Source organism: Trichechus manatus, unplaced genomic scaffold, assembly GCF_000243295.1.
Source record: "Trichechus manatus latirostris isolate Lorelei unplaced genomic scaffold, TriManLat1.0 scaffold00031, whole genome shotgun sequence".
Classification (NCBI taxonomy): Eukaryota; Metazoa; Chordata; class Mammalia; order Sirenia; family Trichechidae; genus Trichechus; species Trichechus manatus.
In genome coordinates this window covers 3338252-3353956 of record NW_004443967.1, presented here as the reverse complement: position 1 = coordinate 3353956, position 15705 = coordinate 3338252, and the positions used below count along the sequence as shown (strand labels likewise).

At 37.5% G+C, this 15705-nt stretch overlaps 1 protein-coding gene across 4 annotated transcripts in view; it reads right to left on the bottom strand.

Moving 5' to 3' along the window:
- Positions 1-15705, bottom strand: part of VTI1A (vesicle transport through interaction with t-SNAREs 1A) — a 396202-nt gene that overhangs the window by 144910 nt on the left and 235587 nt on the right. Inside the window, exon 8 of one of the 4 annotated variants that reach the window (XM_023729948.1) lies at positions 1945-3328. The exons of 2 other annotated variants lie outside the window; for them this stretch is intronic. In XM_023729948.1, coding sequence (XP_023585716.1) covers positions 3301-3328 — 28 coding nt within the window. In that variant the 3' untranslated portion in view covers positions 1945-3300. Of the gene's footprint in view, positions 1-1944; positions 3329-13229; positions 15285-15705 lie in introns of those variants that run through there. One more of the 4 variants, XM_023729950.1, reaches the window with a different exon arrangement.

Sequence of the window (15705 nt, the reverse complement as noted above, 5' to 3'; positions counted from 1 at the left end):
ATCCCTCTAACTCTGCCTGGGTAAATCCATGCCATATATTCAATGAAACCCACCCTGATTCCTCCAAGCTGCAATAATCGTTGAACGCTGGGCAACTGTGCACTGAGATTTCTGATCACCATCCATCTGAGTTAGCATTTCTTCTGGACTCCTTCTCTCTCTGATTAGAAGGTGAGTTTCTTGAAGGCAAGAGTTAGCCTCTATCCTATGTACCCAGAAAAGTGCCCTGCATGTGTTTGTAGAATTAATTACCATTTTCATTGTCCACTTTCCACAAAGTCTGCCACGAGATCAAAAATGTGAGATCTACGACAATCAGAAATGAGGACGCTGTCTCTCTTATGTGTGGATGCTGCAACTTATGAGGCATAGGGAATGCTATATTCATTTCTTTTTCCCACACTCTCCACCTTGTTTCTTTTTTAAAATCCAGTAAGAAAGAAACTAGTGTTCCCAGAAATATCAATCTATCAAAGTTGGGCAGTGATAGGGAAGATATGTGAAGCACTGCATCCTGGGAAGTGTAGTCTTCATAAGCGTGTCTGTGTCCATGTGGTGGGCAGTAAAGATGGAAAGGAGATGACAGTCATGCACACAAGGGATGGGCATTTTTCACGGTAGAGTCAGGGAGTGGGGAAAAGAAGAAGTCCCATCTCATTCCTACAAAATAGTCTAGGTGAAAATCACCAGCAACAAAAGAATTGGCATAGAGTTGAGCGTATAAAGCTGCCATTCATGTGTGGAACCAAGAAAAGGTTTTGAAAAGTAACCAAACTAAACAAAAACTTCAAAACATTGTTGTTGTACTTAGTTGCTGTCAAGTCAATTCTGATTCATGGTGACCCTACATGTGTAGAACAGAATTAATCCACAGGGTTTTCAAGGCTGTGACCTTTTGGAAGCAGATCACCAGGCCTACCTTCTCAGGTGCCTACGGGGTGAGTTCAAACTGCCAACCTTTTGGCTAGTAGTTGAGTGTGTAACCATGTGTACCACCCGGAGACTACTCCTCAAAACAGTGTTGTTGTTGTATGCTGTCAAGTCAATCCTGCTTCATAGTGAGGGCTATGGAGAAAGATACCATAAGAAGATACTATAATAAGGGAACAGAAACAACATCCTAAAGATTCAGAAGACAAACAAAATTCTGAAACTTATGTACTAAAGAAAAAAAATGTTTTGAAAATCATTTGGCATCCTCAATAAAACATTAAGAAGGTAGAGCCTTTATAAACTGAAGAGCAGAAAGAACTGTAAAGTGAGAATCTGTGAGATTTAAAAAAAGATAAGAGTAAGAGAAGAAGGGATGAGTGAAATAAAGAAAAGATTTCAGAGAAACGAGTAATGCAACAGCAGAATTAAAACTCACATAATTAACAGTAAAGAGTACAGCCTACAAAAAGTAGAACCAATGATATTGGAGATAAAGTTGAAATAAGAAGAAAAAGAAGAGATGAAAATGATGAAAAACACAATAAATATGGAAGATATAAAATAGAAGTCTATGTAAGTATCATAGATGTTCCTGAGAAAGAAACCAGAAAATTTGGAATAGAATCTAAGGCATGATTAAAGAAAACTCCTGAAAGGTGGAGGGAAGACCTGAATTTGCAGATTTAAAGTTCTTGTGATCCATGCAAAATGAGTGAGAGACTCATTAATTTTTCCTGGCAAGACTGTTTAATTGCAAAGATTAAAAAATAAGCTAAACTAGCAAACACACCACTACCCACTGAAAAACGCATTGCCATGGAGTGGATTCTGACTCATAGTGCGGCCCTATAGGACAGAGTAGAACCGCCCCATAGAGTTTCCAAGGAGCGGCTGGTAGATTCGAACTGCTGACCTTTTGGTTAGCAGCCAAGCGCTTAACCACTGCGCCACCAGGACTCCTTCAGATCACTACTAAAACTCAAACCCAAACCCACTGCAGTTGAGTAGATTCCAACTCATAGCAATCTCATAGGGTTACCATGGCTGTAAATCTCTATGGAAGCAGACTGCCACATCTTTCTCCTGTGGAGTTGCTGGTGGTTTTGAACCAATGACTTTTTTCGTCAGAAGTCCAGTGCTTTCTGCTACTCTGAAACACTAAATGCCAACAGACAATAGCTCAATATCTATAGGTTCCTCACAAACAACACATATTTTATGATGCCACTTATATGAAATATATAGAATAGGCAAATGCATAGAGGCAAATGTTTAACAGTGGTTACCAGAGACTGAGTGGTGGAGGGAGTGGGAGTTATTACTGAGAGGGTATTGAGTTTAGGGTAATGAAAACTTTTGGACACGAATAATGGTTGATGGTAGTATAACATGGTGAAAGTAATTAATTTTGCTGAATTGAATACTTAAACGCGGTTAAAACGGCAAACTTTTTTGTTACATATATTTTTACCACAATACAATGAAAAACAAACAAACAATAAAAATAAGAATCCTCACAAACAAAACATGTTAGTCCTATCTTCAATTTGCTGTCATTACAGGAAAAAAAAAAATCTTTCTGATACCAACAACCACTGTCTATCTAAAATTTCAGACTATTCAGGCTCACATTCACATCCCTACCAATTACTATTCATTAGTACAATATCACCTAAGTCCCTTCAGAGCAAGCTAAGCCCGCTTTTTATATCTTACACTCTGTCCCCAGCACTTAGCACAGTGTTCAGAAAATAGCAAGTGCTCAAGAAATATTTGGTAAATGAACAAATGAATAATAGTAGGAAAGTTTATTCTATCTTATAGGTACATCCTTTGGTAAAAAGATTCTTTGCATTCATCCAGCTTTCGCAGCATCTCCAATGTTGAAAACCACACGGACGCTTCGCTTCAAGAATTCTCAACATTTATCATAGATTGCGTGCTCCGTGGGAATCCAGCTGGAGCCAAATCTGATGCCATGTTTTTATTTCTCTTTTTCCATTTCAAAAGAAAAAGATGTAGCTAATTCTAATTTTTCTGGGGGCAGAGGAAAGGGGCCTTTTTTATGTGTGTGAAAGAATGACACACCCCCCAGCCATCTGAGGACAGTTTCTCCCAGGAACACCTGTTTGCTCCAATTGAAGCCTGTCCAAATTGGGTCCTGGGGATCAGGAGCTTGCTCTTCAAATGTCCCATCATTCTACAATATTTATTCCCCACCTGTCTAATGGCGGTGATAGCTTGGGAATGCTCCAGCCAGGGAAAGCTGTTTCTTGGCCCCGACATGGCAGAGGTAACAGCAGCTAATGTTCATCCAGAATCTGGTCTGCGTCCAGTTGCCCCAGAGTTCAAAAATGCCCCTTCTCCTCATAGTCTACCAGGCTGAGCAAAAGTTCTTCAGGAAAGGGAAGAAAATAATATTTTGTATTTACACCCATGTTTTGCAAAATCAAGTTATACTGTTGACTCTTTGTCTCTTAAATCTGACTTCTAGCTTTCCCACTCATAGTTATATTAAATAGTTGATCAATACTAAAAACAAGGACTGGTAAATTAATTTCTCCAACATGAAGACTATTAAAACCTAGAGGAAATATGCAATAAAAATGATCTCAAACACACATAATTTAACATCTAATTCAGGAAAGGAAAAAGAGATGCCCACATTGAACTCCAATTATAATAGTATAAAATGATGTTTTATTTAAAAAATTCTAGCCATGAAAAGCTTACATAAAGCCTTATAAAATAAGAGACCTTTTATCTCCTCCAGATCCATGAGCTTGAAAATACTTTATCTATGCGATTTCAAGCATATACAAACCTCAGTGAATAAATAAAATGTTCTTTTTTCATTATACAGAAGCTTTAAAAAATTATCCATATAAATAAATAGCTTGGCCTTGAACAAACAGATTAAAAGACCTAAAAGGTTATGACTTCAGATAACGCATACAGAATAGAAAATGAATGCATTTCTTTATTGGAGGGGCAAGTTTTCTACTAATTAAATTTCTATAAGCCCATCTGATGAAAAAGAATTATCTGGAACACATGAAAAAATTACGTATTTTTAAATGATACACTCATCAATTAAATAATACGCCACAACAAAATAATACATGTTCTTTGTATCCATTCACGAATCATATAGGGGTTTGTCTAGTCAATAGGTAGTATAATTTCAAAGGCTATAAAGTTTTATAAATATGGAATTTTAGCCAAGTACATAAATACTCTCAATATCTACCTAAAATTGGGCCACACTGTGTGAAAAGGTTTTTCATAATTGTTTATAATTAGAAACTATTGCAAAGGTAAAATTGAAGTTCTGGTATCATATTTACTGTAGGAGCAGATGGGGTTACAAATTTTTGCTAACTTCTCATGTACACTCAACAGTTGTATCCAAATAGATCTTTCCAACACCAACTCCCAGGAATCAAATTCTGCTTCTGGGAACTTTCGCCTTGGAGCTGACATAAAAAGGGAAGCAACATACTCCATATGTCGGTTAAAAACTGGGCAGTAACTTTCAGGCCTGGTCACCTGCCATTGCCTCTATGACGATTAACCTGACCACGAGGGAGTCCTTCTTCCTCTCATCTTCTACAACATTCATCTCTCACTTACCACTCAGCATGAGTTACTATATATGGTTGCTTCTTAAAATGGGTAAGCTCAGGCTCCCATATTGGATTTTAAGCTATCTGTTGAGTACAGTTTTGAGTTTTTTGAATACTCAATGCCTAACATATTCCCTTTTACAGGTAAACGTTGAACATCTGCTGCTGAAGAAGATGCTGCTGATGCTATCACTGCTAAGATACTGCTACGAACACTTTCTGCGGCTAAAACTAGGGTATTGGTCCAAGTTTTGCCTTATCCTGGTGGAATGACCTTGGGCAAGGTTCAAGTTCTGCATGTCTCAGTTACCTATAATATAGGATAATAATGACACTACCAGTTCACAGAGCTCTTAAGATTACATTAAATGAAATCATGTATGTGAATGTGCCTTACAAAGCCCTATGTAAACTAGAAGTGTTATGATTCTCCTTAGGGACTAATTTTTGATAAACGGTCTGACTTCCCAGAGACGGCATCCCTGCATTCTCAGTTTCTGGTTGGCCTTTGTGGACAAATTCAAAATACCTGTTTTTTTTTGTAGGCTTACACATTTCAAATGATCCAGAGTATCAAAGTATTTAGCTTGGAAGTTGTACACAGTTCTATGTTAGTGTCTTATCTGTCAACTTTTTGGTGGTTGGTCATGCACTCTTTTGAAAATTTTATGGACATTTAATGGAAAATTCCCAGAAAGATGTTTATCCATACCTATACACAAAAAATTTCAGATAACTCCAGGAGTTCAGAAATTCCTTGAAGCCAAGTCCAGGATAGGGGCCACACGTATGGCTTGAGATAGAGAGTGTGGTTTCATGAACGCACTTGGGGAGAGATTCAGATACCTTTAACTGATTTGGGAATTAAAAAGTTTACTATCCACCCCCCCCCAACTTTAAATAACTAAGTCATCAGAAGACTACAATAGCATGGCTCTCTCCTATGTGAACTATGACTGTATAGGAAACTAGGGTGCTGTTCATTCATAATGCCCAGCCTTTTCAACCCTCTTTTAAAAATTGTGGTGGAATTTACTATACTGGCATTTTCCTCATTGACATACATACTTTAGTTCCAAAGTTCTTCACATAACATTGCAAAAGAAAACACTAGCCTTCCTAAAAACTATATTGGGGTTGTAAAATGTTTTTAGAAATGATTACGCCTCTATTATTTCAGCTTCTATCTTGTGAAAAAATCTTAGAGGCGATTTAAAACAAAAAAATGAAAACAACCACAATTACTACTAGCAAGGTGGCCAACATTCACGGTTTAAAGAATATTCTAATTTGACTTGTGGATATTGGATATATTTTCCTAAAAACAGAGCTTTTTTCCAGAAAAGCAAGGAATTCTTTCTCAATACCTAGATAATAAACTCTCAAGATATACACAGTTGTTTCTTATTATGGCCTCCCTGGAAAACATTTCTGGGAAAGCACAATTCCCAGTCACTTACTTTGTTTACAACATACAAAACTGCTTGTGTGGTATAAATAGGAGTCTGTCCTTAAATGCTGCTGAAAAATAAAATGTAACCATGAAGAGGAACCATTTCCTGTCCTACAGGTGGCTTAAAAAAATTCTTAGCTACTTTAGGGATAGCAACAAAGCATAAGTAATAATTATCAATTGTCACATAATAAAAGACTAATTTTACAGAAAAAAACGAGCCACATATTTCAGAGATGCCCTCAGAATTGTCCGCATTAGAAGGTTTTCTTACCCTGCAAGATTATGAAACCCCTTTTTGTCCTCATGCATTTGTGATGTATATCTATAACTCTTTCTTGTTTGTGCAGATAAGCCTCGCCTTGTCTCCCTAACTGAACTTTCAAAAGAAGATTCACAGTTGTTTGACTTTTGATCCGGGTAGCAGCTAGCTCGACCACCTGCACTGTGCATGAACTGTTACTGAGCTTGCTTTGTCCCATCTTATAACACAGTGAGCCTTTTAAAATTGAGAACTGATGTGTGAATACGCTAATTTACAATGTGAGCGGTCATACAAAAAAATATGGTGGTGATGGTGGCAGTGGTGGTGGTGGTGGCGGCGGCGGTAGCAGCAGAGGAAGAAGGGGGAGATTTGTGAAGGGGGAAGCCCTGACACTCGATTTATAAAGTTCAGATATTGTTCACTGCCTCGAGCATTCAATGAAACAGATGGCCAAAGGTCTCCCTCAACTTACAATGGAGCAGACAGTGGTGTAATGGTGTGGGGGCCTGGAATTGTAAAATGTTGTTTGGTGATGGTATATGTTAATAAATAGCCATTTACAGAGGGGTGCTGAGGGCTCCATTATTTGTTTATAAGGAAGGCCTAGGGTTCCTTGCTTTCAGTTAACAGCTCAAGGCTGCATTCAAAGAGGGCATTGATGGTGAAGGTAAAGTGCACCCTTCATATTCTACATCGCATTAAAGAATGACATTTATCCTAAGGAAAAAAGGAAAATCATAAAAGAAAGGTAATTCACGAATTAGGTCAAATCGTAGCTCACAATCTAGAAAAAACATAAGATGGCTTTCTATTGTGATTAAATAATGGACACAAACACTCTATTATTATCAAGTTACTTATTTTGTCTTTGAATGAACACGTTTAAACATAGCCGAAGTGTAATACATAAAAATCCGCAATGTTTCAGCTTAATTATACCCATGTGAACTTAGATAAGTAACTTTGAAACTATTCTTGGCCCTCCTTCTAAGAATCATCCAGTGACCAGACCTATACCATGGTAACATGGCACTGTGCTAACACAAGGCGCCTGACCACAAGCAGCTTATAATCAAGAGAAAAGAGGTTTGACCTGCAGACCATGAAGAGAGCCAGTTAAATGGAAAACTCATTCTCCAGGGGCCATTTTATCAAGGGTCCATCTCAGTGGCAAGAAAGGCTATGTTTAACCTGAATTAAAGGTTATTTTTATTTTATAAGCACTGTGGGTCATATGATTGTGTTTCTTGCTTTGATTTCAGTTTGGAAATTTTCAACCTGTTTATGTATCAATGGGTTTGGTATTTTTGGTTTCTGTATCTGTACAGGAGTTTGTTGAAAGTCCCTATTTGAGGGTACTAAAGTGATTCCCTGGCTTTGTTTTATTTTTCTTTCACTCCAATTATCTCCTCTATTTATTTCAGCTGGTGGCACAGTATTGTGGGGAGATGTATAAAATCCTATTTGGGATGAGGCATTCCAGGCAGAGGTAACAGAAAAAGGAGAGGTACAGAATTAGTGAAGAGTTAAGGCTAGTTTTGGAGATAGGCAGTAGTTATATTTAGTAAAGACATAGTGTCTATATGAAGGCAGTAGCAGCAAACAAGGCTAGGAGATTCATTGCGAGGCCATGGAGACTGGACTGAGGAGGATGGGGAACCATGGGAGGTTTCTAAGCAGAGGGGAAACAGTACTAGTCTTGTACTTTGGAACATAAACTGGCCAATAATGTTTAGAAGAACAAAAGGAGGAAAGAAGAGGCACAGAGACCAACTAAGAGCCTCCTTTCCCTAAAGAGTCTAAATGAGAGAAAAAGTCTGAATCTAGAGGATTCCTGGCTCTAAGGATGAACAGATGTGGCAGTTCAGGAAGCACTGCTGAGTGGGGGTCACAGATTTGGGAGGGAGAATGGGGCCCCATTAGAGAAGGAACGTAAGGAGAGGGTGATGGGATTTTATTATTATTAATTCTTAACTATATAAAAATTACTGAGGAAATCTGGGAGTGGAAAAAGAAAATTTAAAAACATCAATTTAAAATCAATCAACCTAAAATAATTATTAATTAACATTTTAATCCTAGTCTTCACTCCAAGGCTTTTTATAATCACGATGATGATGATCATGATATTCAATATTTCTACATTTACTGGACCCTGATTACGTCCCAGGTACTGTTGTGTGTGCTTTACCTGTACTGGCTCATTTAACTCTCAAACAAATTTATGAGGTAGGGACTACTGTCATCTCTACTTTACAGATAAGGAAACTGAGGCACAGAGACTCGAGGTTCTTGCCAAAGATCAATTGCTAGAAAGTGGCAGAGCCAGTGTAGCTCCAGAGCCTACCTCTTATCCACTAGGGTATATGCCTCTTGATGCATATGCAGAAATTCTGAATAATTAAACAAAACCAAGGACTGTTTTCTCCGAAGAGGATAAGGCACCAGGTGATACAGAGTTAGATATTGTTGTGGATTGAATTATGTTTCCCCAAAACATATGTTGTAAATTATAACCTCTATGCTTGTGGTTATAATCCCATTTGGGAATGGGCTGTCTTTGTTATGTTAATGAGGCAGGATTAGTGTAGGGTTTATCCTGAGTCAATCTCTTTTGAGATGAAAGAGACTAAACAAGCAAAGTAGAGACAAGGGAAGAGAGACGCCAAGTACAAGACGATTGCCCAGGAGAAGAAGCTCAGAAGAGACAAGGACATTCTTCTAGAGCCAAGAGAGAGAGAAAGCCTTCCCCTGGAGCCAGCACCCTGAATTCAAACTTCTAGCCTCCTAAACTGTAAGAAAATAAATTTGTTAAAGCCATCCACTTGTGGTATTTCTGTTACAGCACAACTAGATAACTAAGATATAAAAATGAGATTTCCTAACAAAGACTCTTGTTAAACCCTGGAGGTAAGGGAGATAATAAATCCTTCTGCCACATACTGCTGTTTTTTTTTTTTTGTTGTTAGTTCTAGTTGATGCCACCCAGTCTGCACTCAAAAATAAAACAATTCTAAAACACACCTTAAAAATACACTCACTTAGGACTCCTTTGGTACACAGCAGCTTGTGTGTGCACACAGATCAAACAGAGGGCCTTCTGGCCCATCCTAAATAGTGGGACCTGGTAGGGTTTGCTCGTTGTTTGAAGAACAATCGTCTGCCCATCCGGAATGGTCATCTGACTATCTGTGAGGATACTGATCCTCCATAGAAGAAAGGTCCAGCAGAGTGGGAAAAACAAGAGGTTCTGGCATCAGGCTGCTTATGTATAGCTGGGTGGTATTTAACAACAGCTCCTTCATTTCTTAACATGGGAGGAATAATATTTGCCTTATAAAGCTGTCATGACTATTAAATAACAAACTATACCACACGCCTAGGACAGTGCTTGCTATCTAGGAGGTATCTGTGAGTGGACAAGTAGCAGTTTCTTTTAACTATGTATTAAAGAACATAGTTAAGTGTAGTATAAGGTTCCGAAAAATCTGGCTTTTCCAGACCAGTAAAATGTAAGGGGTGGGGAGAGGTGGGAAGACTGACATATGATTCCCAGCGTTCAGCATTTCCAAGTATTTATGTTTCCAATTGCCATAACAATTGGCTGTTTTCAGGAAACTGTTTACTAGCACAATTATTTCACAGAAGAAATGGAATTATAACACAAAGACCATATAATGATAACAATTAGTATAATGAAAAGCTCACCAATTTGTCCTTACTCTTCTCATTTCATCATCAGCTAGTAAAAACTGGCCCTGACCTATAGACTGGCATCTGGGAAGCTTCTGTGTATTGCGTTCAAAAGAACATGTTCAGTTTATATCCTAATTCTGCTCCTTGCTATTATGTGATTCCACATAGTTTACTTAACTTCATTAAACATAGTTATCCCATATGTAAAATGAGGATACTGATGCTTCCTTCAGAGAGCTGTTAAGGATTAAATCAGATCAAGTATGTTACTTAAGGTCTAGGGCTTAATTAGTACAGCTGGTATGGTTATCATTGATACATAACTTTAGATGCTAAATTCAAGTATCTCACACCAGACCAGAATTCTATATCTAAAGGCACGAGAATGTTAATAAAAAGAAACATATACACGGAAATCCAGAGCTACTATTTAGTAAAATCATCACCCATGTCAGTCCTGAAGAGGTCATAGGACAAAGGCAACGAGTCAAGTGTATAGTGATAAATTTACTCACACAAAAAGGACCAAGACTTAAATAAACTCCTCTGAGAGCGTTACTCTAGCTCAAATCCTAAATCTGTTAAGTCTCAAGAATCTTTAGCAAATTCAACCATTTTATTCTGAAAGAATAAACACTCGATTAAAAGCTGAGGAATATCTTAGAGGTTGAGATTTCGCTACACTAATTTCAGGTCAGGGGCCATGTTCCTACTGAACATCATTAGTAAAACAAGCCAAAAAGAAGAATGAGATAAACAGAGAAGAGCAAAAATGTAAAACTAAGACTGTGAGAGAAGATACTTTTCACTGCATAAAAATTGAGAGTAAATCCTCAAGGACATTTTTCTCACAAGTCTGAAAAACTCTCTACTGCTGAATTTTCAGACATTGTAATAAGAACAATTAAAATGTAACAAAATGTTTCCTGGGCAAAATGAGAAAAAAAAAAAGAATTTTTAAAGAAACTTTAAAAACATTTGCTCATGTCATAATTCTTTAAGGGAAATCCCGTTTATTTAAAAAATTACATTTCCGTATAGCTTACAGATCTCACATTGGTATTTCTGGTATACTTACCCTTAAGGGAGTCCCAGTGGTGCAGTGGTTAAGAGCTATGGCTGCTAACCAAAAGGTAGCAGTTCGAATCCAGGTGCTCCTTGGAAACCCTATTGGGCAGTTCTACTCTGACCTATAGGGTCACTGTGAGTCAGAATTGACTCGATGGCAATGGGCTTGGTTTGGTTTTTGGTTACGCTTAAGAGAGGAGCCCTGATAGTGCAGTGGTTAAATCACTTGGCTGCTAACTGAAAGGTCAGTGGTTCAAATCCACCAGCTGCTCCACAAGAGAAAGATGTGGCAGTCTGCTTCATTACAGCCTTGGAAAGCCTACGGGGCAGTTCCACCCTATCCTATAGGATTGCTATGAGTTGGAATTGACTCAATGGCAAAGGGTTTTGTGTTGTTTGGTATACTCTTAGGAATCATTCTGACAGTACCTTTAAGTTTTTCAGATGCTTTACCCATCATTCTACCAAAGCAACAAGACCATCTTTAAAATGTAAAATGTGATAGCAATGACAGGTAGTAATAAGTCCCCAGCTTGAGTCAGAAGTAGCTCCAACAAAAATACAAGTATTAAATAGTATTTTATGACTAAGAATAGTGCTAGCTGGGTCAACTGCATTTAATCCTCTCTGCTTCTTTTATATTATAGATTAGTTACAAAAGACCTCTCAGCAGCTACACGCTAAAGGTACTTCATACTGCAAGAATAAACAAAATCCACTTATTTAAAGGAAATACTCATTTTTTTTTAAAATCTATGGAAATGGGGCAAATAGTAGTAGTGTGGGGAAAAGGGACTTATTTGATATTGAGATCTCACCTAAAAAAATTTTTTTTTCTTTCAAATGTTATATACATCATTTCTTTTTGTAAGTATTTTGCCAACATATACATACAGCAAATGGGCCGACATATAGGTGTAACATTTCCTCCAGATTTATGTCAATGGAGCTCTCAAAGCATAACTTTACCACATTCCTGAGGAAGAGCCCAGATACATTTTAGAAACAAATATACTACTTCTGATGAAATTATTAACTCTTTAGAGGTAAAACGAAATAGAATCATTTCCTTTGTCTCCTGATTAAGAATCTTGAAAAACTGCATTTTTTAATTTTCATTGATTGCCGGCACTGTTTGATTCAATAAGACTTCCCAGTCAAATGCACAGGAAAACACACACACACAGAGACATATGCATATATATGAAGAGTTACATTTAGGCCTCTCAGTGTATCTGTGACACTTTAAGACAACCAATTATAATAATCAAATTTTATGAAAGTCAATGAAAAATCTATTTCTTCGGCCCTAGTTACCACATGAATGGTCATTTGTTTCGTGACCATTTTCATTATTATCTGACTACGACTTTATTTAAATCTCTTGTCTATAGGGCCAGGAAATGAACAGTTTGTCCCTGGATAGCTCTCCATCTTATGTCAAGACAGAAGAAAAATTACTTTCCAGAAAATCAGTATCTGTATTCTGATGTCAGGTTTTCCTATTACAGTTTTGAAGGGACCAATTTTCTCCTTTATTTTGTTTCTTTTGGTAATATAGTAGTGTAGTTACATGAAGAAGATTTTTGTTGTTGTTAAAACGGTTGCTGTCTCACTAAGCTAGATAAATCTCAGTACCTTCTCCAAATTTTAGTTCCTTTCAAAATTTGTTTGTATTATGATTTGATAAACCATCTTTATTTCTCTCATTTTTTAAATCACTTCTGTTTTATAGCTTTTTAAATCATATTTTCTATTGGCTTATTTGTTTTCCTGGTGGCCTTTTTAATGATCAACACAATTAGTTGGAGTTATAGAATCTTTAACGGTTTCCTTCAGAATCAGATAATTTGGTGAATTCCCATAGTACCTTATATGCACATGTTCTCACTCTGGGAGAATGAAGCACTCTGAAGGCAAAGATCAAATCGATTCACTTGAGGAACCCCAAGAAGACCTGGTATACAGGCATTAAACACATACTAACATACATCGTGGAAACCCTGGTGGCGTAGTGGTTAAGAGCTATGGCTGCTAACCAAAGGTTGGCAGTTCCAGTCCACCAGGCACTCCTTGGAAACTCTATGGGGCAGTTCTACCCTGTCCTATAGGGTCACTATGAGTCAGAATCAACTCGACAGCAATGGGTTTGGTTTTTTTTTTTTTTTTTTTAATATATACCGAGGAAACGAATAAGTGGAAGAAAGGGAGGAAGGAAGGGAGGGAGGAAAGGAGAGATGGAGAGAAATTAAAAAGAAAAAGGAAGGAGGAAAGAGAGTTTTACCTTATTTGAAGTTAATATGAAGATTAAAGAGCATGAGTGGTAGATGATCATTTAGTGGCTGCTGGATTTTATGTGCATCAGAATCAACTTGACGGCAATGGGTTGGGTTTGGTTTGGGATTTTATAAACTTAAGTTTTGATGATTACTCTTCTTTCTGTCCCCACTTGTTTTTGTTCAGTCTTGGAGATGACCAAGGGGACATACGTACAGAATATGATACCAATGGAACACTGGTTTCACCTGTCTTCACAATGAATCACTCACTACAAGTAATAAAATGCTCGTGCCGCTCATTTTACAAATTTAACAATCTAGATTTAAAAAATTAAAAACAATCAGTAACCTTTCTTTTAAATAAAATATTTCCTTGGTTTGGGACGTTTTAGAGTAGTTAGCTATTTATCAAATTATCAGTTGCACAAAATTTTCCGTTACACAATAATAACATTACGTTGTACGCAGGTAAATGGTTACACTGTTAAAAAAAAAAGGACATTTACTTCTTTTACACATTTTTGAAGGTGACAGATGGGCACACGGTTCAATATTACAACCTTTCTTAAATCAGAAGCACCTGTTGACACACGACACAACTACGCAGCTTTGTTAAGAACAAGAGTAAAAGAACGTGGCTTGGTTTTCTGAAGTAAAACCTCACCATAGCTGGAAGAGAATGCCATGTGAGAGAGAAGGATTTAACAGAGGAAGCAAAACTGGAGCATTTAATAAAAGACTCTGGTAAATAAAGCCTGGTTCTATTTCTCTGAAGACTGCTTTTCCAGGGAATAACCAAAGATAATGAAGTAAGGAGGTTGGTAAAATGTTTTTGCCTTTTCCTGAGCCCAAAATAAAATGTATATCATGTGGGATGGTAATTAGAAACTAAAACAAAACCACCATCTGCTCTGGGTTCCAAAAAGCCCGTTTAGGTAACGGCATTGATTAGAAGTACCTCAATACCGTGGCGGCTACCGAGGTCCCAGCTGTGCCTAGTGAAAAACAATGCCGCATGTATTCACAGATGGACTTAAGAGTTTCCTTGGCTCAGACTTAGCAAGGTGATGTCTATCGGGGGATTTTTATTTCTGTTCCTACTCTAGACACATCCCAAAAGGAGATCCATCAGTGATTGACCGAGCTTGCCTACAAAGAGAACCCAAGTAGATTTCACCAGAGTAATTTTCTTCTGTAGGTTTATGAAACAATCGTGTTAGTATGATTTCTCTACAGAAAGCCCAGTCAAAGGTTGCAGAAGTTGTTTGTGCTTCACCCTCTCTAAATGACTTGCAAATTTATTCAAACACAATATGAGAAGATGCTTTATTTGTTGAAGTAACTGTCTGCAGTGTCCTGCACAAAAGGGTGAGGTACATCAAGCAGAAACATGGAGAGAAATACATTCGTTTAGAAACCCATAAATCCTTATTTGAATCTGCCAACCTGAAAGTCACGTAGAGCCTGAATAAACTATTTTTCCTAAATGCTACATCTGATTAAGCCATACCATTAAATGACAGCTGAACTTTAACATTAATATGATGTTATTTAAATAACTGCATGATTTTTTGGTTTACACTAAAAATGATGAATGATTTCTGGACAGCACAAATGACATAAAGCAGGAGGACTCTTTAATGAGATTTGACAAAATAGAGACATATGCAGAATATTTGTTACAGCTCACATCGCAGGGGCCCTCCTAGGGAAGCAAGAGGTTTTGTCCCTTTTTTCTTTTTTATTGTCTATAGGCACTGAAGCATTCCTTTCCGTTGCCACTTCCCTTCTCCGTGGATTTGAGTTTTTCTTATGTCATTTATATATAGCTCTTAATCAGAGAATTTGGTGGTTTATGGTTCTGAGTTGGGACTATGCATCCAGGAAGTGAAGGGGCAATGTGGAATTAGGTCAGTCTGGGCTGGAGGAGTGTCCTGAGAACTTTAGACTTGAGGTTGATCAGGCTGATAGAGAAAGCACATCAGCCCTGAAGACTAACGGACTGTACATTTGGTTGGTTATTACACAATAGATCTCTAACACAGCAAACCGACACTTTGAGCAAATTATCGTTCATAGATCAGAGAAGACTTCAGTTACTTTAAAATAGTTGGTTCTATAGTATCAACTATAAAGAAGGTTTTCTTGAAAATTCCAATTAAGCTATTCTAGGGCCATTCCCAACAGTCTTCACTCAATTTCCTACCCACAGCTCTAATTTGAAGGTCATGCTAGAAAATACTCGTACTTGGTAGATTCTGGATGTAAAATAATTCCATGTTGAATACACTTAAGTAAAAAATGGCTCCGATTTTCAGAACAATAAAAAATACAGACTATAGACTATTAGCCACACTCATTCTCTTATTTTCTCATACCCTCCAG